Consider the following 22778-nt stretch of genomic DNA (forward strand, 5'->3'; position numbering starts at 1 on the left):
CATTCAGTCTCTGTTAGCTGTTTACTAACGAGGTCTCCTGCTAATACTCTGACCAAATGGGGCTTACATCATCATGGGCAGATTTTGATGCCATCGCCTGCCTGCTGGGGAAAATTAAATGACACCCCCAAATCTCTAGCACCTTGGTAATGAATTTGGTTTACTTCTGTGCTGGACTGGTAAACCTGACCCCCTATCCCTGGCCCCTTTGCCATTTAGAAAGTGCATGTTGTAGATAGGGCACATTGTACAAGACAGACATTCACCATCCACTAGCTCTGAAAACTGGTCTTTATTGGTCTCTCTTCCAATAAGTATAATAGTAATTAGGAGCAAGGTTAGTGTAAACTTGAAAATGCCCCAACAGCTTTTTTCCTTTCCATTACGTAAGGCAAGTTATCTATAACAAAAACAGCACAATAAAAATGCCTGAAACACTGAGCGCTCGTGACAAAGTGGAAATTCACCCAACTGGCGGCCTTTGTAACTAATAACACAAACAAAACACCGTAGTAATCAGACAGTCATTACGGTAATGCACTGTTAGAGCTAAACTTGGGAAGAGCCAATTCCTTTATTCTTCCAAGTACTTGTGACTATGTCCAGGTAAGGTAAGGCCTGAAGGAATTGGGTTTTGGAGAGCTAAGTGCTTTCAAACAGAGTCTTCAGCTCTTACGCAAAGCTAAGTAAAAGCTACACGGCAGCCTATGTCTTCGTAAACTCCCTGCTCCAGAGATACCTAAGCACCAGATTCACCCTGGTGCCACTCCTCTTGCTTGGGTGGCGTTACTCTCCAGGCACAAATGCAGCTGATTGATACCAGCGGTTTTGGCGCCAGTGTTTCTTGTGCCAACAGTGATTGTCCATCAGGGGTCTGTGCTCAGAGCAATGGGCAGTTTGTGCGCCTGCTAGGGTCTCGAGTCCACAGTTATGAAGAAAGAGCCAGTTCTCGGCATTGTAGCAGTTGGGTTGATTTTGCAGGAGATAGGGTCAGTGCTCCCTGTAATTTTTTTCCATTTGTGTGTGGAATAAATTTTATGTGCAGAGGGATGTGCACCACCAATAGAAGCCATGCTGCTGTTTGTGGGTGCTCTGCTCATCAGCTGGGTGGCAATGCAGTCTCTCTTGGGCGGCCGCCCACGTGCTCCTCTTACAAGGAACACTGGACATGGCACTAAGCTGGGTCAGCTGATGTAGTCAGTGCAGCTAAGATTGTGGGCCCAAGTCAGCACTGGTGTAAGTGGGCAGAGGACTAGGCTGGGAGGGGTGTCAGTCAGTGATCACTGTTCTGGTGCAGCCTTGTCCTGCAGCTTGTTGCATTTCACCTATAATTCCTAGCACCAGTTCCGTCTCCGATTCTTTTCACCAGGACTAGGGCTACATCTGCACTACGAGATAAATTCGAATTTACGGCAGTTACCCGATTGTACCAAGTGAAGGTCTTCGCTGTGCATACCATTAGCTTGATTTAGGCAGCACTAATATTGATATCATAATACTGTTGGAACCGGCTGGGTGTAGCATCAAGTTTGACTGTTAAATGAAGGCTAGTGTGGAAGTGCCATTTCTTTGAATCAGATCCATCAGGCTGCAGAGGCTGACTAACACTGCTGCTCCTGGCTCCTGGCTACCTGCCACTTGTGGTAGCTGGGAAACTGACCAACGCAGCAGCCGTGGTCAGTTTCTTGGCTCCTGCAAGTGGTAGGGAGCTGGGAAGCGGATAGCACTGCTGCACCTGGCTCCCAGCTTCCTGCCAGTCACCGGAGCCAGGAAACTGACCAGTGCAGCACCTGGCTCCTGCGAGACAGGGGTAGCAGCACTGGTCAGTTTCCTGGCTCTCCCAAGCTCCGGGGCCCTGGGAACCAGGCAGCAGGGTGAGTGCTGCCAGCAGTGGGGGTGCAGCAGGGCGTGGAGGGAGGGTGCAGAATGTGGGGCTGAGAGAACTGTGGAATAGGTTCCCACAATGCACTGCTGCAACAATTGATGTTTGGCCACCCCAGTTTGGCAGCACTAACTCGAGTTTGTGGGAAGTGAGGATACTCACAATTGAATTTGTAAAACCCAGACTTATAAAATTGAATTTATCGGGTAGTGTAGATGTAGCCTGAGTTAGTAGTTGTGTAATCCCAGTCCGGGGGAAACACAGTACTTAGGTCTGTGTGGAATGTGATCAAGGGACAGTCTCATGTTTAGCAGCAACTAGAAATGTCCACTGAGGCAATGGGCCAAATTCAGCCAGGACACAAGGGTGGCATGAGGAGAGCAGACTGCTCAGAATATCTCCCCTTTTCTGGTCCCTCAGGGCCAGGGATTGCTTTCAGCTGGAAGGGTGTAAATCAGATTAAATGGGAAGGTGAAACTGGTCAGAGTGTACAACACACTGGTTTTCCACAAGCTCCAAATGCCAGATCAGCACCAGAGACAGTCCACAGGTTACATACCATTGAATTTGGCCCAAAGTCTCCCGCTGGCATTGCACCCACCTCTGCCAGGTTTGGGTCTGTGCGGTAATATTTCAGTGCCAATTTCCCCATTAAGTGATCAGAACAGTTACAATAAACCTTCTTGTCTCCCCTCTCTTTAGTGCTTTATCTACAACACCAGCTAGGTTCTCCCACAGGCAGAAGGACACAGGACACTTGAGTGTTACAGAAAGAAAGTCCTTCTGTAACAGGCTGGTGCTGCTGCCCTAAACTGCAGTGGAGACAACATGGCAGCTTCACAATAAAACCCTCCCCAATACCAACTGGCGAGGCTGTTCTGGTCCCATCCTGGCACCTACAACACTGATCTATTGGCAAGGCGAAGAGCTGGATGTTGGCTTAGCTTCACGCCCGGTAGCCTGCAGCCTCTGCTGGCAGTTATCTCTTCTTGTCGAACGGCGAACTACCGTAGAGTCGGACAGCTTTCCGGCAGATCAGCACGAACCAGTAAAGCTGTGGGGCAATGAGGGAGGCATTGGCCACGTTGCAGTGCATGGGGATGTGGAATGGCACCAGATAGATGGGGATCCCCACCTGCCTGCTGTAGGCCCCATACATGAATGGGAAGAGGAGGATCCGGCAGAGGAAGAATGTCACCAGGATGAGAATCCCATTCACCTTGTGCAGGAGCGTGTCCTGCATTTTTAGCTGCAAACGAAGCAAGAGGAGAAATGCTCAGTAACCGTTGCACGTAAACAGACTGAGGGCCCTATCATTGATTACTATCCCTGCAGTGTTGGAGCAAACAGAGGGAAACAATACTTGCATTGTAGAACTGGAGGCCTGAAGACAATGGTGAGACTCAGGATCTGGAGAGCTTTTCATCAGGCCCAAGCACAAGACAAGACAAAACTGCCAGTGCGGGGCTCAAGCAAAACATCATTCTGGGGTATGTTAACAGGAGTGTTGTGAGCAAGACAGGAGGAGTCATTCTGCTGCTCTACTCTGCGCTTATTCACTCTCAACTGGAGTATTGTGTCCAGTTCTGGGCTCCACATGTCAGGAGACATGAACAAATTGGAGAAGGTCCAATCCAGAGAAGAACAACAAGAAAGACTCAAGGTCTGAAAAACTTGATCTATGAGGGGAGAATTGGGTTTGTTTAGTCTGGTAAAGAGAAGGCTGAGAGGGGACATAACAGCTTTCAAGTATCCAGAAGGTTGTTACAAGGAGGAGGAAGAAAATTTCTTTTTAACGTCTGCTGGTAGGACAAGAAGCAATGGACTTAAATTGCAGCATGGAAGGTTTAGGATTGACATCAGAAAAAGCTCCTAACTTCAGGATGGTTAAGCACTGGAATAAGTTGCCTCTGGGGGTTGTGGAATCTCCATGACTGGAGATTTTTAAGAGCAAATTAGACAAACATCTGTCAGGAATGGTCTACGTGGTGCTTGGTCCGATCATGAGCACAGCGGACTGGACTTGATGACCTCTCAAGGTTCCTTCCAGTTATAGCGCTCTCTGATTCCATGAAGGTAGTCAGGGTGATTGTTGACAAAGAATTTCCTAAAGAAAGAGGATTCGTGAGCAGAGCTGCTGCTCTTTGTGTGGTAACTAGTAACTTGTGACTTGGTCCATCCATCTTTTGACTACCATATGATGGAAGCAAATGGGAACTAGGAGGCAAGAGAGCCCTTAAAACAGGGGTTTCCAGATGTACAGATCACAAATAACTGCTATGGGGGTTCTGACCACCTGCTTAGCCCACAATGATAAATGAAAGAGGGTTTCAAGTTGGATGGAAAGCAGTTCCAGGTGGGTCTTGGGGTGGTAAAGGATGAAACCCGCTGCTGGATTTCCCAGGCAACCTTGCTGCGAGCATTAAGGCCTTTTTATGTCCCTGTATTTAGAGGGTGAGCAGCCTGAGTAAAACAGTATGCTCCACTCTGTTATTTTTAAAGGTACAGATGGGCCAGGCTTACCTGCATCAGGATTTTGCCCAGCGACACAAAGGGAGTGCTCAGTTCCGCCACAAAGATGCAACCGACGAAGAAGTCTCCAAGCTCTCCTCTGAGGTACTGTAAATAACTTGCATGATTAGTACAGACACCTCCTCCATGGCCCAGTGGGGCCCAGTCCAACTCCCACTAATGCCTTTCGCAGGCTCCCCGCTGCTTTCAGTGGAGTTGGCTCGTGCCCCTCCCGAACAAAGCTGGAAGGAAAGTAACTTAAAGGATTACCAGGGGAATTGCAGCTTCTCTGTTGGGTACAGCTCCCCCCACTCCCCGCCACTGCCAGGAGGTGGACTTGGAAGCAAAGATTTCTAAACTTGTCAAAGATGATGGTGCTGGAGACAGAGCCAATGTATCTTGACTGACGAAAGCGTCCACCTGGCTAAATTTTATGTTCAGACGCAAATGGTTGCCGTCCTGATAGGTTCAGAATAAGTAGGGGCATGTGTTGCTTTTGGACTTTGGGAAAAGAGGTGGAGGGTTTGGTTGTCCCAACTTTAGAACCCCGTCTGCTAATCTGTCTGTGGGATGGCCTACCTGGAGAGATGGCCTAGGTGCTAGAGCTACAGGTGTGGGAGATGCTGCAGCACTCTGATGTGTGATTTACCATTTGGTTCAATGTCTCTCAGCATCCCCACTGTACAGATGGTTCCAGCACTGCTCTTGGCAGGTTGCAGAAGGTCCCCTGGGGCCATGGTTGGTAGAGGGAAACCATGGAGCTGCGTGGAGGGGACAGGAGCAGAGTGAAGTGGATAATGAGCTGAAATGGGGTGTGGGGAGCCTGGCTGCTGCAGTGGGGGACAATCAAGGGTGGAGGCTAGGGCAGCATTCCCATGGATTGTCTATAAAGTCTGGATTTCATTCCCATGTTCAGAGACCATCCAGGAGTTAATGGCAACCAAAAAGGCAACAATCAAGGATGCTGCAGGTCCAAGTGTTGCTCCTGGATTGGAACCAGGTGAGCACTTCATGGTGTGTCTCATTTTACCCTTCAGTTAGATTAGTAATCCCGATGCCACTCCTACCTGTGCGACGGGGGTGAGGACAATGAGAATGAAGAGATGGTGTGTCATCATGAGGCGATCCTTCTTCAGGAAGCTCCTCAGGCTGGCCAGCGAATGCTTCTTCTCTGAGGCGTCTTTGCTTTTGTGCCAGTGGCAGAGGTACATGATGTATATATCATAGATCATGTATGGGACAATAACCCAAACATACTCTACTGCGAGCCAGTGCCTAAAGGGAGGAAGGGACCTTGCATTACCAGAGCCTTGTGCACACAGGGTTAACTGGGAGGCAGAGGAAATTCATGCAATTCGCTCATGGGCATGATACTTCAGTCTTAGGTTGATCTAACTCTTGTCTGCAAGGCCCAAAGGAAAACTACCTGGTAACAAGGCTGCCCACTTTACCCTGTCTCTTGCATTTCCATGTTCAACCTTGACTTCAAAAGCTAGGCTGTGGCTGCTACTTCGTAGGACATCCCCTACCAGAGCATTTCATAAAGGGAGAGATGTATCATCCTCCCGCTGTACAGATGAGGAAACCTGAGGCACTCGGAGACAAAGCTGGTCACCCAAGGTCATTCCAGTGCCCCAGTGAGGACCAGAACCCAGGAGTCCTGAGTGCTAACTAGCTGAGGTGCTACCTCAGCATTGCTACAGGCTGGCTGGCAGACAGCTCCAGTGCCAAATCTGGGGCTGTGTCCTGCTAGGTTCTGAGTGTTCTGGACCTGACACAGCACCTTGCAGGATTGAGGTCTTCAGTCCATGTAGGCACTTTGGTTTGTGAGCAGGCCTATGCCTAGTGTGAGGGAGACTTGTATAACTGGGTTTGTAACATTGCTGTGCCTTGGTTTCGCCAACAGCAAAGTGAGGATGAGTGTTTGCCTAATTTCTGTTAATTACTTTGGGATCCCTGGTTATTAATCCCTGTGAGTGACTTTTGAGATCTCTGCCTCACAGGTGTGGGAGAACTGCGGAGTGTTTTATTTGCACACAGAATCTCCCAGGATGTGTGGTTACTGGGGAAACTGTGAGATTCTGCAGCGTGTTCTTAACTTGTCGTGGTGTCACAAGTGTACAACATAGAACAGTTGTAACCAATGCTTTGCAAAGAGGCAGGAACTGCTGGAAATGGTACTGATCAATAACGTCTCTGCCAGAATGTGTTCCAAGGCCCAAACAACCTCTGTTGTCTTGGTGTCTGAAAGAAATTTTTCCCTTCCGTTCCTGTTGACGAGGGAGGGTGGGACTGGTTAGAAACTGTAAGGCCAGAAGAGATCACCAGCTCATCTCGTTCCTCTGGTGTATCCCAGCAAGCCACCAACGCCACCAGCCCCTGCGCACTCAACCCAACAGCCAAAACTAGAGCAAAGTATTACAGTCCAAGGTAAGCGAGCTGGAGAGCGCTCTCCCATCGACTTAATTCCTCCAACTTCCTTGAGTGGCAATAAGTATATAGATAGGAGAAACTAGCCATGTCGGCAGTTAGACTGGTGTAACTTTTCACACCCCTGAATTCCATAAGTTATACAGACTTCAGAGGTAGTGTGTACAGAACTCCTGCATTATTCCTCCAGGCTGAAATGTTTGAAAGGGGGACAGACTGATAAACATATGGCTCAGGACAACAGGAAAGCCCTTAAACGGGGCTTTGCCTGATCACATGCAGCCATGGGGGTTTAATTGTGGATTCAGTAAAATGAAAAGTGATGACCTGTAGCCCTGTGACACTGCCTGATCGCTTCAGCTTACACACACTAAACAGGGTTGAACAAGTGTGATAGTTGGATGTGAGACCCAAAATAATTAGAAATCTTTTGGCACTTTTCAAGGCATTAACTGGAGCTCTGGCCAAACTGGAGCTCAGGTAGCTCATTGCCCTTGCTGTTCTAGGTAATTATAGTATATTTAGTTTACTAGTCTACATTGTTATTCTGTTGTGAACTATTTAGAGACTTTTCACACTAGAGATGGTTCCATGTCAATATTGTGTGAAGTGATTGTGTAGCATAGTTCCTATATCAGTTTAATAGTGGTAAAGAACTGTAGAATCCTTTGGGATGAAAATGACTATATAAAAGGTGCCTTTAACTCATGAACTCAGTAGATTTTCCTAGTTAGGGCAGGCCTACACTACAGGGGAAGGTTGAATTAAGGTACTCAATTCCAGCTACTTTAATTACATAGCTGAAGTTGATGTACCTTAATTTGGGCATCCGTGTTAGTCCCATCAACTTCCCTTACTCCTAAGGTGAGGGACAGGAGTACCAGCATGAATGTGGATACCCTGTAAGTTCAATTTAGCACATCCCTACCAGGCATGATAAATCGAACTCTGGAAGATCAACTGTGGCAGGGTCCATCTTCATGACCCTGAAGATGTACTCTTAGGAACTAGGGCTTTCAGTGAGTGTGCTTAATATCTGTTGGGAAAGTGACGTTCTTGTTTGTTTTTTTTTCTTTTTGCTCAGTCACACAAATTAAAATCTCAGATACAGCAGTGAGGGGAGAGATTTCCTTATCCCAACCTCCATTTTAAAAAAGAATCGTTTCAGTGTCTGAGAGCAGTGGAAAAAGCAGTCCTTTCAAAGAGTGGCATTACTGCTGCATTTCCTTACAGCTGATTTGAAATGTGATGGAAGGAGCATGAGAAGATTTTTTTCTAGCTACCGTTTACACCCTTCTTATTGTGAAAAAAATTATTTATGGGCTGTCTGCTCAGCAGCCCTTTTGAGTGATTCTTGTATAGCTATTGCAGAACTGCATATTGGGTGTGAAATAGGTAAGGGTTAATTACCTGTCATGAACCACATCCTTGCAATTAAGGACAACAATGATCCCAGAAACAGTAGCCATCATAGCTTGAACTGAAGACACCACCCTGCAATTGACAAGAAGAAAGTCTACTTGCTACTCTTCCTATGACTAGAATGAATTTACACCTTGATGATGTAAATGGCCAGCTCTGTTAAATCCTGTAGCTACACCAGTTTATATCAGCTGAGGACGTGGCCTGCAGTTTTTTCAAGACCTAGTCCTGTTAAGCAAATATCACATAGTTCCTACCATGCATATGTTCTTGTCCAGTAACTGAACTATGTTATCTTGTCACTTCTCCACAAAGCGTACCTTCTAAGGTACAAATAAGTGAGAAACAGTACAATATAGACAAAACAGAGCTGAAAAATGTTGTTTGTTTCCAGATGTCTTTGGCATTCACAGACACTGTGTACATGAGATGTTTTTAGATGTGCATCACTCAAACACTGGTTGCTGGAAATGTGCTGTTCTCTTGTAGGTACACATAACACACAGTCTGCACAGGTTGGAAATGTTTTGCTATTCTGGGTGCACAAACATACCCACAGTCTCTCCATGTCATGAACAAGCTGTTCAGTTCTAGGTGCCTGTCACATATACATACACACCCTGTCCACGGGTGCTTAAATAGTGGAGAGGGCGATGCACGGCTCAGGCAAGTTGCGCTCCACGCAGCTGGGTGGCCGGCTGATTAGCAGTGCTCTCACATCTGATACCATGTGTTTACATTGGTGATGCACATCCACACCCAGCTTGGTGCGTACAACAAAATTCATCCCACCTATGGATGGAAAAAATTAGAGGGAACCCTGCCTACATGCTTGAACTTGCTGGTTCCATACCCTATACCAGGCTCTTTCCACGCCCTAGCCCAGCCTCCTGCTGTTGCTAACAGGGTTGGGTTCTGCCGTTCATATCTTTCCCCCTCCACAGCAGAACACTCCTTCAGCGGGGCAGTGACAAGCATGGGCATGGTCCAGCAGATGGTGCTTCGCCTTTGCACATCCCTCTCTGCCTACGTACGGCCTGTCTCTCTCGCCCACGCTGCCCATATCAGGCTCGTGCCATTGTGCCCCGGATGAGAGCGTTACACACGTGCTGCCCAGGTCAGTATCCTGCTGTGCTCGGTGTCGATCACTGCCCACCAGCAACACTGGCTTGCACCTCACACGCGACATCAGCCCAGCGGTTGCCAGACGGTGGAGATGCCGGCTGGCTCACCGCCCTTCCCAGCCCTCAGTGCCAGCCCGTACCTGCTGCTGAGGAGGATCCGGTCCGTGAGGCTCCATGCCGGAGCAGCCCAGCCGAGACACCGAACGGCCAGAACGAAGAGACCCGGGAAAAACGCCGAGGCGATCGCCAGCGTCTGCCACATGAGCTCGGTGGAGCGCCTGCCTCTGCCCCGCCCCGGTCCGTCCGCTCGCGGCGGGGCGCTGACAGCGGCCGGTCAAAGGGCTCCCGGCGCGCCAGCGGCGGATGCCCAGCAGCACTCCCCCCGCACCTGGTTTGTCAACAGCAGGCCGGGCGGCGGAGAGGAGGAGCCGAAGCGAGGGGGTGGGCGGCTTAGCGCCTCCCATCAGCCACTCGGTCAGCCACTCGCCCCGCCTTGCCCCTCTGTCCCTGACCGGGGAGCGCGGGGGGCCGGTGCTGAGGTTGTGCCCGCCTGTGGAATGCTGGCGCCCCTCGGCGTTCCGCCGGTGGAACGTTCGGACACGGGCCGGCGCCGCCCTTGGAACGTTGAAACGTGCCGCTGCCGCCCGCCCCGCGCGTCTCTTGGCCCTGCGGAACGGCGGGGATCGTAGGCCCTGGCCGGATTCCCAGAGAGCTCCGAGGCTGGGGAGGGGACGGCGAAGGTTGCTGAAGGGTAAGCGGGTGAAAGGCTGCGAGTCCGCGGCAGAGTTTCGGCTCGTTTGTTTGCAGCCACGTCACCTGGGGCCAGGACTCCACTGGAGGCAGTTGTTTTAAAAGCCTCGTTTAGAGAAACGTGATGCTTGAAGTCAGCTTCCAGACAATTTACCAGCCCTCCCCCCATTTGCCTTCCAGCTTTTTACCAGGGTGATGAAAAAGCCCGGGATTTTTTACAGCCCCTTACAACATGGCAGTTGCTTCATGCATGGGGATGAATAGAATTTTGCAAGGGCTAGTGGAGGCTGATCGTTTGTAAAAGTATCTTGGAGGAAAAAAAGTCTCTGTATTCCCAAGGAGGTTTCCCGGGGTGTGAGAGCTAGGCAGTTTTACCGAGTCTTGTGGCATTTAATTACATTCTGTTTCTGGCATCAGACTGCAAGCTCTGCAGGGTAGGTTATGGCCTAATGTGTTTGTAAGTTGCTACATTGTAAGTTGCTACACTAGCCTGCTACTTCGAAAGAGCAGGCCACTTTGAAGTCGCACGCATCACGTCTAAACACCCTAGCTGCGTCTACACGTGCACGCTACTTCGAAGTAGCGGCAGTAACTTCGAAATAGCGCCCGTCACGTCTACACGTGTTGGGCGCTATTTCGAAGTTGAAATCGACGTTAGGCGGCGAGACATCGAAGTCGCTAACCCCATGAGGGGATGGGAATAGCGCCCTACTTCGATGTTCAACATCGAAGTAGGGACGTGTAGACGATCCGCGTCCCGCAACATCGAAATAGCGGGGTCCTCCATGGCGGCCATCAGCTGGGGGGTTGAGAGATACTCTCTCTCCAGCCCTTGCGGGGCTCTGTGGTCACCGTGGGCAGCAGCCCTTAGCCCAGGGCTTCTGGCTGCTGCTGCTGCAGCTGGGGGTCCGTGCTGCATATACAGGGTCTGCAACTAGTTGTTGGCTCTGTGTATCTTGCACTGTTTAATGAAAGTGTGTCTGGGAGGGGCCCTTTAAGGGAGCGACTTGCTGTTGAGTCCGCCCTGTGACCCTGTCTGCAGCTGTGCCTGGCTCCCTTATTTCGATGTGTGCTACTTTGGCGTGTAGACGTTCCCTCGCTGTGCCTATTTCGATGTTGGGCTGAGCAACGTCGAAGTTGAACATCGACGTTGCCAGCCCTGGAGGACGTGTAGACGTTATTCATCGAAATAGACTATTTCGATGTCGCAACATCGAAATAAGCTATTTCGAAGTTGGGTGCACGTGTAGACGTAGCCCCTGCGTGCTACTTTGAAGATGAAATTGACGTTAGGCGCTGCAGACGACGAAACTGCTATCCCAACCAGGAAATAGGAATTCGATGTCTCACTTTACAAGAAGACGTGTGTAGATGTGCCGCATCCTGTTACTTCAAAAGCGGGGGGTCTGCCGTGGCGGCAATCAGCTGGGACACAGAGACATGCTGCCCAGCCCGTGCAGGGCTCTATGGGCCGTGCATGCAGTGACTCTTAAAGCCGCATGGAACCAGAAACCTTGTGGCAGGAAACTTGAGAGTGTGCAGGCAGCAGCTGATACGCGTGCTGCCCCTTCATGCCTCAGTGTGACCCCCAGCACCCTACAGAGAGTGATGGCAACCAGCCAGCTATCTGAGCTGCCCCAGGATTCCCCATCTGAGCAACCCTAGGGCTCTCGAGGGTCCAGCTCAAGGGAAAGAAGCGTGGCCCACGTGATGAGGAGCAAGTGGCAGAAAGCAGCCGCCTTCACCTGGGTGGCTGAGGGCCTGACCACCCAAGGTCACCCTGCCCACACTCCTGATCATGTCAGGAGTAAGGTTAAAGAGCCGTAGCAGGGTTACACCCAGGCTCAGGACTCAGCCAGCTGGTCGGGGGGCCGCTTCCACTGTTTGCCCCATTACTGGGAGCTCAGGGCCATCCTGGACCCCCAGGACACCTCCTCCTTGCTGGCCGTCCTCGACGCCACGGCCGAGGAGCCCCAGCCAGTTGAGGAGCAGGAGTTGGAACTGGCAGCCAGCCCCCACCACCAGGGCTGGAGCCGGGCACCAAGGCAGTGGACTGGTCCGGTGAGGAGGGGGAGCTGGTCATTGACCTCCCCTCCTGCACCTTCAGCCAGGCATCTGCTGGACGGGCTTTCCCCAACCTTGGCAGTGGACCCTCAGGTACATACCCCACAGGGCACATACCCCCGGGACATGGAGTGGGGGCACCATACGCAACCAGGGCTCCCCACCGGCAGACCCCGGACCTCCTGGACCACAGCCCCAGGAGGGTGACATGGCTGCCAGTGCCCATCAGTACCCTCTCCTGCAGACAGAGCTGCGTCCCAGCCCCCTGGGGGATGGGTGGGTGGGCAGATGACACAAAGGGGCCACCCACAGAACCACTGCACCCACAGATGCGGGATGGAGGACAGGGCGGGTGTGTGGGCCATGGTGCAGGGGTCGGTAGTCACGGCCTTTTTCTCTTCCCCCGTTTCGGCAGCTTCACCATCCATGGGCCAGGATAATCTTGCTGTGTTCACGGTCCTGGACAGCCCCCCCCCCGAGGTGAGGGACAGCAATGCCCGGAGCCACCACCAGCACCTGGATGGGCTGGGTCTCGGCAGCGCCTGTGGCACCCAGCCAAGGACCCCCATATTGCTGCCTCCATCTGCCGCCAGGTTGAGCTGGTGGAGCAGTGCCTCCGTTTTGAGGAGTGGGAGGCCGCCTGGTGCTGGTCAGCCTGGGGGGACTTTATGTCCACCTTTAAAGATATGTCAGGCTCCTACCAGGAGCTCTTTGCCCGGCTGCCCCCTGTCACCGCCCCCCCAGCGCACCCCCCACTGCCCCTCCTGCCATGGCCCCACCTGCCAGCCCCCCAGGAGAGGAGCCCGCTGGGCCAGACCACCAGCTCAAGGCTGAGCCCCAGCCTTACCTCCCCGTACTCCTGACCCAGCGAGCGGGGGTCATGGTCCTCCACCCCCAACCTAGAATGATGGCCCACTGCCTGGGCCACCAACGTCCCTCTCCCTCTGTATATAGTTATCACCCCTCCTGTAAATACTTGTCCCCACTGTCCTGCCGAGAAAAATAAGCCTTAGCCATCGTTTTTGTAGTTTTTAATGCAGTTTTATTTTTCCCAAACCACTGTGTGCTCATTTGGGGGAGGGGATGTGCAGGAGGCTGGGGTGTGTGCAGGAGGTGGGGGGTGTGCAGGAAGCCTGCTGAGCATGGCTAAGGTGGTGCTCACTAGGTGCCCTGATTGAAGTACCAGTGCAGGGCCTCCCGGACGCGGATCCCATCCCGTCAGGGCTGGCAACTAATGGCAGCCTCAACCAGCCACCTCTGCGCAAAGGCCTCCCCCTTATTCTCCACAATATTATGTAGCGTGCAGCAGGAGCTCACCACCTAGGGGACATTGAGGATGCCCACATCCAGGTGGGTGAGGAGGCAGCGCCACTGCCCCTCCAAGGGGACGAAGGTGCGCTCACCCACCTGGCGCGCATCATTGAGCTGGCTGTTGAAGCGTTCCTGGCTGAGGGTGGGGTGGCCCATATAGGTCCGCATGAGCCAGGGCTGGAGGGGGTATGCCGTGTCAGCCACCAGGCAGAGAGGCACAGTGGTGTCCCCCAGGAGGATCTCTCTGTGGGGCATGCACAGGCCCAAGTTGCGGAAGACCCATGTGTTGTGGGTGCAGCTGGGCCAGCCCACATATATGTCCTGGAACTGCCTCTGGCTGTCCACCATGGCCTTCAGGTCTGCAAGTCTTGTCTTGCTCAGGGCAGCTATGTCAATGTTATAGTGTGCCAGTTCTCTTGCTATGAGGGCCATTCTTCTCTCAGGCCTCATAGCGCTCTCCCTGTCCAAGAGGATGCGAATGTTCCATGCTCCAAATATCATCTTTCTTTTCACTGTTTTTCGACCACTGTGAAGGTAAATCTGCCAGCTGCGGCATGCTGGCCAGTTTGGTTGGGACAAGCAATTTTTGGCACACCTTTTCTAGTCCCCTCCCTCATTTGAGGGTAAGCAGTGTTGTTCCTAAAAAGGCCTGCTCAGTCGCCTGGGATGTTGCTGAACTCCTCTGTTGTCCCGGGGTCAGAGTCGAGCAACCAAAGTCCACAGGCCACCTATGTGCAGGTTTGGAACTACGACTCTCAGTGGTCAACTCCACCTGTCACTTCACCCCTCCCCCATCATTGCAGGACTTTGAAGTAAATAGAAGATGTAGAAGTATAAAGCAGACTAATAAAGTAGACTGATTTGAGAGACGAGACTGTGCAAAGAACCTGTGCGGGAGAATGTTTACAGTGGAAAAGCCATTGCACAGGGGCAGTTCCACTCTCTTGGCCTCAGAAGCCTGGTTCCAGTGGTACGAAAAATCATTATGGCTGGAGACTTCCTAGGCTGCAGCAGATGGCCGGGCCATCTTTGGTGCCTTGTCATGCCCTTTGCTCTCCACAGAGCATTGCAGAGCTGCCTTCCTGGTCGTTGGATCTTGCTGTTGATCTCATCTATCCTGTCCACCGGAGCCAACTTTGTACGCTGGGATAGGTAAGTCCCTATCTCACTGAAGGTTTCTGACCTGTTGGCTACCCTCATCTGGTATAGTCAACCTGGTTTATTGGGGTGTGGCCGCTGTGCATGCTACAGCTTCTTGGAGCCACAGGTGAGAGCTGAGTGCCAGGTAGAGACCAAAGGTGCACAAAACTAACCCTGAAGAGACACAACAAGTCCCCTACGCCCCATAAACCCCAGATGTGCTTAAAAGGCCAGAGAATAGGGGATCCAAAAATGAAACACCTCCTTGGTCTCAAACAGAGACAATGACTGGGGTATGGACATCTGCCCAAAAAGTGGATTAGAAGATTGGGTCGCTCTGGAATTTGAGCAAGAAGTGTTGTTGATTGCAGTAATGGATGAGCTAATAATGGGGTTGGATTTCATTATGGCTAATAATTGTGAAATCAGTGGGTGGAAAGAGCTCTTACAAATCCAGTCTGGCACATTCAGATAGTTTATAGGCAATTGAGTTGCAAATAACCAGGTGTCCTGCCTCAGGAGCAGGAACATAACCACTATAGCAGCTACCTGAAGTTGTGGTTTTCCAGAAAGAGAAAGAGAGGGAGTTGCTGAAAAGTTCTTGAGACCCAGTGCCTTGAGGAAATCAAAGGGTATGTTTACACAGCAAAAATCCCTGCCCCCTGCTCTGAGTCCCAGAGCCAAATGTTTCAGTTTCACTGAGGTGGTGCCACAGAATTAAAAATAGCAGGGGAGATCTATGGGTGACAGCCTGGGCTCTGAAACCCAGGGGAGGAAGGTGGCAGTCTCAGAACCTGGGCTCCAGACCAAGCCTGAATGTCTATATTGCCACAGCAGGAGCCCAAATCAGCTGACACAAGCTCTGAGACTTGCTGTCATGGGGCTTGGGGTTTTTTTTTTTGTTTGTTTGTTCTGTGTGCAGTATAGACATACTTTCGTTCTTCTGAAAAAAGAACTGATCCCAGTTGGTTTGCTGAGTGTTTCTGGCAAGCAGCAAGTGGTCAGCAGGGAGACATAGCATTTTCAGAATTGAAAAAGGCTTCTGGGATTACCCTGAGCGCTGTAGTTAGGCTAACTCAGATCCCAGGGTAGACATGGCAAGGCTGAGAGGATTCTTCCATTGACTTAGCTACTGCCTCTGGAGAGGTGGATTGCCTGCATTGATGGGGAACACCCCTTTTGTTGATGTAGGCAGTATAGTATGTACAGTGTGATGCTTCAGTGCTGTACCTCTGCAGAATAGACAGACCCCCTTGTTAAGGGCGGACTTAAAACTCATTCAAATTGATAACAGCAACGAAGGGTCCTGTGGCACCTTATAGACTAACAGAAAAGTTTTGAGCATGAGCTTTCGTGAGCACAGACTCACTTCATCAGATGCTGGGTCTTGGAAATCTGCAGGGCCAGGTATAAATAAATCAGCACACACTCAGTTTAAAATAATTGTAAGCGACAGTAAGGAAGCCACGCTTAAAACACAGCCTATTAGCGTCTGCCCAGAAACAAGCATTGGGAGGGCGGGGGGTTTCACTGCCTATTGTGAGTGGCCAAATGTAAACTGAGAAAGGAAGTGGTGAAAACCAAGCAAGTGAAGTATGGCCTTAGGAAAAGGTACAGAGAATGTGTGCTTGGGTCTGGGGTTGTCCAAAGAAGCTTGGAGCTGTAGGGTTGAGAAGCTGCTCATTTCATTCGTAGTTCTTCCTGTGTTTGGAGAAGCACTACTTTGTAGGTACAGCTTTGTTTATTTGTAAGGGACCAAGAAAATTGCCAGAAGGGCCCCAAAATGTGACTATGGGCTTGGGTCATTCTCATTTTTGTACTGCTCCATGTCTGTTCTCACCACCTTGTAATAAATATGTATGTGTGAGTCTTCCTAGGCGGTCACTTCCCATTTTGTATGCATGCAGCTGATTGTTTCTTTTAATTGGAGCACTTTGCATCTGTCCTCATAGACTCTCATTGACATTTGCTTTGACAGGTTCTGGATCAAGCACTTAGTAGGTGAGTAACCCCCAACAGAGTCATCCAGTCCATACAATGTTCAGGGCAGCTGTCCTCGGCACTGCACTTTGGGGGCACCCTGTGGGGTCCACAAAGCCCTGGAGATCTGGGGGAGGCTTGGGCTGGCAGCAGCGTTGGGCACCCTGCACTCACCAGTGACCATGGGAGCTGCAGAAAGTGGAGTGATTTGGCCCCAACCTGCTCCGCTCCGCTTCACCGTGGCGGCGAGAAACAGAGTGACTTGACCTCAGACCATTCCGCTGCCGCAGACACAGCTGGGGGAGTGGAACAGGCTGACTTGTTCTGCTTCCTGCTGGTACTGTGAGTATGAGGGGCCCTACCCCTGCTGCTGCCACATACCACCCATAATCCCCTGGGCTGTGTTGCTCGGGGAGGGAGCTTGGGGGAAGGGGTGCAATGGGGAGGCAGGAAGATATGGGGTGCAGTTGAGCAGGGGTAAAGCTTGGGGAAAGAGGTGGAGTGGGGGCAGAGGCAAGGGGGGGTTCTTGGGCCCTGCATCCCCAAGGGGTGACCCTGAGCCCCAGTGAGGTTAATGAGTAGTTTGTGGGACAGACCACGATACTAGACTGGGAAAATTGTTTCGGTTATGTTTAAGTGAAAGTGTCCATTTAAAAAGGCCATAAATCCAACTCATTTAAACTACCCCAGCTGTAGCTGCACTGAAGGCAGCAGCACACAGGGACATAGAATGATACAACACTAGAACTGGAAGGGACCTGGAGAGGTCGTCGAGTCCAGTCTTCTGCCTTCACAGCAGGACCAAGCACCACATCAAGACTGTCTCTGATGTTTGCCTAACCTGCTGTCAGATATCTCCAGTGGTGGAGATTCCACAGCCTACCTAGGCAATTTATTCCAATGTTTAACCACCCTGATAGGAAGTTTTTCCTAATGTCCAACCTAAACCTCCCTGGCAGTTTAAGCCTGTTGTTTCTTGTCCTATCCTCAGAGGCCAAGGAGAACAATTTTTCTCCCTCCTCCTTGTAACACTCTTTTAGGCATGTGTAAACTGCTGTCATGTCCCTCTCAGTCTTCTCTTTTCTAAACTAAACAACCCCAGTTCTTTCAGTCTTTCCTCATAGCTTGTGTTCTCTAGACCTTTAATTATTCTTATGGCTCTTCTCTGCACCTTCTCTAATTTCTCTACATCCCTCTTGAAACGATGTGCCCAGAACTGGACACAATAGTCCAGTTGAGACCTAATTAGTGCAGAGTAGAGTGGAAGAATGACTTCTTGTGTCTTGCTCACAACACGACTGTTAATGGTACCCATGATTGCTTTTTTTGCAACAGCATCACACTGTTGAGAGTAGAGTGGAAGAATGACTTCTTGTGTCTTGCTCACAACATGACTGTTAATGCATCCATGATTTTTTTTTTTTTTTGGAACAGCATTGATTCATTTTAAGCTTGTGGTCCACAATGACCCATAGATCCCTTTCTGCAGTACTCCTTGCTAGACAGTCGCTTCCCATTCTGTATGTGTGAAACTGATTATTCCTTCCTAAGTGGAGTACTTTGCATTTGTCCTTATTACACTTAATCCTATTTGCCTCACACTGTTTCTCCTGTTTGTCCAGATCATTTTGAATTCTGACCTTATCCTCCAAACAGTTGCAACCCCTGCCAGCTTGGTATCATCTGCAAATTTACCAAGCATACTCTCTATGCCAATATCTAAATTGTTAATGAAGGTATTGAACAGAATTAGTCCCGAAAGAGACCCCTGCTGAACCCCACTTGTGATGCTCTTCCAGCATGATTGTGAACCATTAATAACTACTCTCTGAGAATGGTTATCCAGCCAGTTAGCACCTTGATTATAGTAGCCCCATCTAAGTTGTAGTTGCCCAGTATGATAAGACAATCATGCAAGACTGTGTCAAATGCCTTATTAAAGTCTACGTATACCAATTGTATACATGTATTGTGATGGGCCATATTATGTATAGCCAGTGAACAAACAAATTTGTTTTCCAAAGTGACAGGAACAAACAAACCCTGAGGATTAAAATAATTTAGGACAGGCATGAGAATCCCATCTATTTTATTTTGATAAATGTAAAAAATCTGTAATATATATGTCTGTATTTATAGGCAATTTTAATGCTAATTTGCTTCCCCCATTTTATATATTCAGCATTTTACACTGTTGGAGAGAACAAAAGCACATTTGTGTTTCATAGCTAACAACCTTTGCTTTCTGTCAACTATTACTGTTCTGTGGACAGTACTAAGTCCCAAGGCTAAGTCTTTGATGTTACATGTCGATTGAGCCCCTTTTATCGGAAAGTTTTGGGTAATAAGAGTTGTGACTGGGAGTCACCATGAATTACTGGAGGAACAGAAATCATGTTGGGATAAGTTAGACCAGGGATGGGCAAAATCATGCCTAGAAAACAGATCTGCCCGCCAAACATTTCTCTATGGCCTGTCCCCCTGATTAGCAGAGCATGCATACTTACAGCCAGCAGCATGTGTTCAGCTGCCCCTCCTGCTTCCCTGATCTGTCTGCAGTTGAGCTGCTTGTCTTATTCTCCTGCTAGCTGTGCAGAGCTGGAGGGGAGAGGGTAGTGCTGAAATCAGGGTGTTCCCTTGCCCTAGTATTTAATCTCTGCAGAGCAAGGAGGGAGATGAGGGAGAGGGAGACACACAGAAGAGCTGCTTCATCTGAAGCATGGATGGTAAATGACTCGGGAGTGCAGAGCAGGGGAGAGGGGAGATGACAGAGCAGGCCAGATTTCCTTTAAAGAGACAGAAGGTGGCTTCTCAGAAACTTACCCAGCAGCAGCTGGCACACACACACACACTGTGTCACTATCACACATACCCTGGCTGTGCCACACTCACATAGTCACTGTCACATACACCCGGCTGCCCACATTCAAGCTGTCAGAAAGCCTGTCTCTCATGCAGTGTTTTTCTTTCATACTTACACACACTGACTCTCTCTGTAGACTCCCACCCCTTCCCGGGGGGCCCAGAGCCAGCCCACACCAAAATTCATGGAATGGCCCCTCTGCGAAAATGATTTCCCACCCGTGGGTTAGACTAACCAATGAGATGGATGAAGGAACTGTGTAAAAGCTGCTAGCAGGCCTAAGTCCCAATGCTAACTTGCTAGGACGGGGTGAAGAATGTTTCTGTGTTGGGCCCCACTTGTCAGCCCTGCAATTAGCCAGGGCTTCCCCAGCCTGTGGAAGGAGCACAGGAAAGGATGTGGGGGGGCACTCAGGAAGGGGGTGGGATGCTCAGGAAGGAAGTGCTGGGGGATGCCAGGGAGTGCTCCAAAGGGGGGGCCTTGTGGGGGGAGGACCCCAGGAGAATATGTGCCCTGGAGGGGGAGCGGTGCTCGGGGGGGTGTGTCAAAGGGACGCTCCGGAGGGTGGGGGGGCTCAGCTGCCTACCACCTCCCCCTTGTAGGCATGGCCCGTGCTGCTCTTCTGGCCACGGAACTTGGTGCTGCTGTAGAGCAAGGAGGGGGTGACCCCAGGCTGCGCCTGTTGACGAGCGGTGGCGTCGCCACACGCAGCGCTCGCTCCACACCGGCCTCCCGGGGCGCTCCTGGGGACCAGTGCAGCCGCCTCACCAGGGCGGGAATTCACCGGTTGCTCTAGCCGCTTGACGCGGGAGCTCTGAACATTCTGATTGGCCCAGCGGGGGCCGAGGCGGGGCGTTCCCTTGGCAACAGCCGCAGGGGACAAGCAGAGGGTTTGGAAAGACGTGAGGGGGCGGGGGAGCAGATCTTGCTGCGTCTCCCTGGAGCAACGTCACGCCCCTCGGGGGGGGGGGGGGCAGCGCCCCCACTCTGCGCACCCCTGTGCTAGGGGCGGGCTCTGTCCGCTACCAGCCAGTAAGCGGCGGGAAGGGGGTCGGAGAGAGCGCTGAGGGTAGGGGGAGCCGCGCACTCCGGTGAGCTGGCCCAGAGTCTGCGGTGTAAAGTGCAGGTGGGCGCCCGGAGGCTTCGATCAGCGCTGGATCAGGAATTGCTCCATGAAAAGGCACGTCACAAATAAGGGGTTACGTGTATTATTGCAGCCGAGTTCGCAACCCCCCCAGGGAGGGGCACCGGGCCTTGTTTGACACTCAGCCCCTCTGTTCCTAACGGCAGGACACCGGCACTCTGCGGGAACTCGGGCAGCGACGTCACGGGCCAGTTATATGAGTAACGCATCTGCTGGAGGTTCATCTGCTTTTAGATCTACTGCCCGCCGGTGCCGCACCCCCGTCCTCCAGCCCTGTGCCCCCACTGCCCGCCGGTGCCCCACCCCCGTCCTCCAGCCCTGTGCCCCCACTGCCCGCCGGTGCCCCACCCCCGTCCTCCAGCCCTGTGCCCCCACTGCCCGCCGGTGCCCCACCCCCGTCCTCCAGCCCTGTGCCCCCACTGCCCGCCGGTGCCCCACCCCCGTCCTCCAGCCGGTGCCCCCACTGCCCGCCGGTGCCGCACCCCCGTCCTCCAGCCCTGTGCCCCCACTGCCCGCCGGTGCCGCACCCCCGTCCTCCAGCCCTGTGCCCCCACTGCCCGCCGGTGCCGCACCCCCGTCCTCCAGCCCTGTGCCCCCACTGCCCGCCGGTGCCCCACCCCCGTCCTCCAGCCGGTGCTCCCACTGCCCGCCGGTGCCGCACCCCCGTCCTCCAGCCCCGTGCCCCCACTGCCCGCCGGTGCCGCACACCCGTCCTCCAGCCCCGTGCCCCCACTGCCGGCCGGTGCCCCACCGCCGTCCTCCAGCCCCGTGCCCCCACTGCCGGCCGGTGCCCCACCGCCGTCCTCCAGCCCCGTGCCCCCACTGCCGGCCGGTGCCCCACCGCCGTCCTCCAGCCCCGTGCCCCCACTGCCGGCCGGTGCCCCACCCCCGTCCTCCAGCCCCGTGCCCCCACTGCCCGCCGGTGCCCCACCCCCGTCCTCCAGCCCCGTGCCCCCACTGCCGGCCGGTGCCCCATCCCCGTCCTCCAGCCGGTGCCCCCACTGCCCGCCGGTGCCCCACCCCCGTCCTCCAGCCCTGTGCCCCCACTGCCCGCCGGTGCCCCACCCCCGTCCTCCAGCCGGTGCCCCCACTGCCCGCCGGTGCCCCACCCCCGTCCTCCAGCCGGTGCCCCCACTGCCCGCCGGTGCCCCACCCCCGTCCTCCAGCCCTGTGCCCCCACTGCCCGCCGGTGCCCCATCCCCGTCCTCCAGCCCTGTGCCCCCACTGCCCGCCGGTGCCCCACCCAACATCCCCTCCCAACTCTCGCACCGAGTGCCCCTCCTCCTGCCGCTCTGGTACCCACGGCCCCGCCCCCAGGCCGGCGCCGCGCGGAAGCCGGCAGGCGGGGCCAGCGCTGGTTGGCCAGTGCCCCGCGGCGTCCCGGTGGGTGCCGGAAGCGGCGTCGCGGCGGCCGGGATGGAGGAGGACGAGCTGGAGTGCGCGGAGGAGCTGGAGGCCGTGCTGCAGCTGGCCCCCGAGGTGCAGCTGGCCATAGAGCAGGTGGGGCTGGGCCGCGCTGGGGCCTGAGGGGGTGGGGTGAGGGGGGGATCGGGATGCCTTCCTTCCTTCCTTCCTTCCGGGGCGGGGCCGCCGTCCTGGGGGGCTGGGCTAGTGACGGGGGGGGGGCCGGGGAACGCTCTGTGGGGGCTCGGCTGGTAGCCAGAGGCGGGGACGAGCTGGTGGCGCGCGAGGGGGGGTTGGCTGGTGTCCGGGGGTGGGGCAGGAACGCTGTCCTGGGGGGAGGGTGGTGGCGGGGGCCTGGGTGGGGCCAGAGACTGGCTTGTGGTTCGGGGGCGCAGGTCGTTGTCCTGAAGGGGGTTGGCTGGTAGTAGGGGACTGGGCTGTTTTTCGGGGGCAGGGATATGATCCTGGGGGGGGTGGGCTGGTGATGTGGGGGGGTCAGGTTGGCTATGGGGGAGGGGGCTGGTGGAGGACAGGGATGCGGTCCTGGGGGGACTGGGCTGGATGCAGGGTGGGGTGGGAGTGTCATTCTGGGGGGGACTGGGCTGGTGGAGGGCTGGTGGAAGGCGGGGATGCTCGCAGGTGAGGATTGGGTCAGGGGACAGGGATGCTATCCTGGGAGCAGGAGGGCTGTGCTTGGGTCACTGGGATACTCTCCTCATGTTGGTTGAGGGCTGGTGTGGTGGTGGGGATGGG

At 53.2% G+C, this 22778-nt stretch overlaps 2 protein-coding genes across 6 annotated transcripts in view; one reads left to right on the forward strand and one right to left on the reverse strand.

Moving 5' to 3' along the window:
- Positions 1-283: 283 nt before the first annotated feature.
- On the reverse strand, positions 284-9776 carry TLCD3A (TLC domain containing 3A). Its single transcript, XM_075013686.1, has 5 exons — positions 9510-9776; positions 8234-8317; positions 5461-5668; positions 4406-4501; positions 284-3131 (listed from the first exon to the last, which is right to left on the reverse strand). Exons 1-5 carry the CDS (start codon positions 9629-9631, stop codon positions 2862-2864), a joined length of 780 nt encoding a protein of 259 aa, XP_074869787.1. The 5' UTR covers positions 9632-9776; the 3' UTR covers positions 284-2861.
- Positions 9777-20516: 10740 nt separating this feature from the next.
- VPS53 (VPS53 subunit of GARP complex) overlaps positions 20517-22778 on the forward strand; it is a 103459-nt gene continuing 101197 nt past the window's right edge. For 3 of the 5 annotated variants that reach the window (XM_075013539.1, XM_075013537.1, XM_075013535.1), the window contains exon 1: positions 21932-22121. In XM_075013539.1, coding sequence (XP_074869640.1) covers positions 22038-22121 — 84 coding nt within the window. In that variant the 5' untranslated portion in view covers positions 21932-22037. Of the gene's footprint in view, positions 20658-21931; positions 22122-22778 lie in introns of those variants that run through there. The other 2 variants (XM_075013540.1, XM_075013536.1) reach the window with 2 other exon arrangements.

This window comes from Carettochelys insculpta, chromosome 19, assembly GCF_033958435.1.
Source record: "Carettochelys insculpta isolate YL-2023 chromosome 19, ASM3395843v1, whole genome shotgun sequence".
Taxonomy (NCBI): domain Eukaryota; kingdom Metazoa; phylum Chordata; order Testudines; family Carettochelyidae; genus Carettochelys; species Carettochelys insculpta.

Bases quoted from the DNA above. Each gene is read 5' to 3' on its own strand.
- TLCD3A (XM_075013686.1), bottom strand. From the start codon at position 9,631: ATGTGGCAGACGCTGGCGATCGCCTCGGCGTTTTTCCCGGGTCTCTTC. The intron at 5,669-8,233 runs GTAATTAACCCT...TCCTCCCTTTAG, and splicing joins AAGGATGTGGTTCATGACAG to GCACTGGCTCGCAGTAGAGT. The intron at 4,502-5,460 runs GTAGGAGTGGCA...AGTTATTTACAG, and splicing joins TCCTCACCCCCGTCGCACAG to TACCTCAGAGGAGAGCTTGG.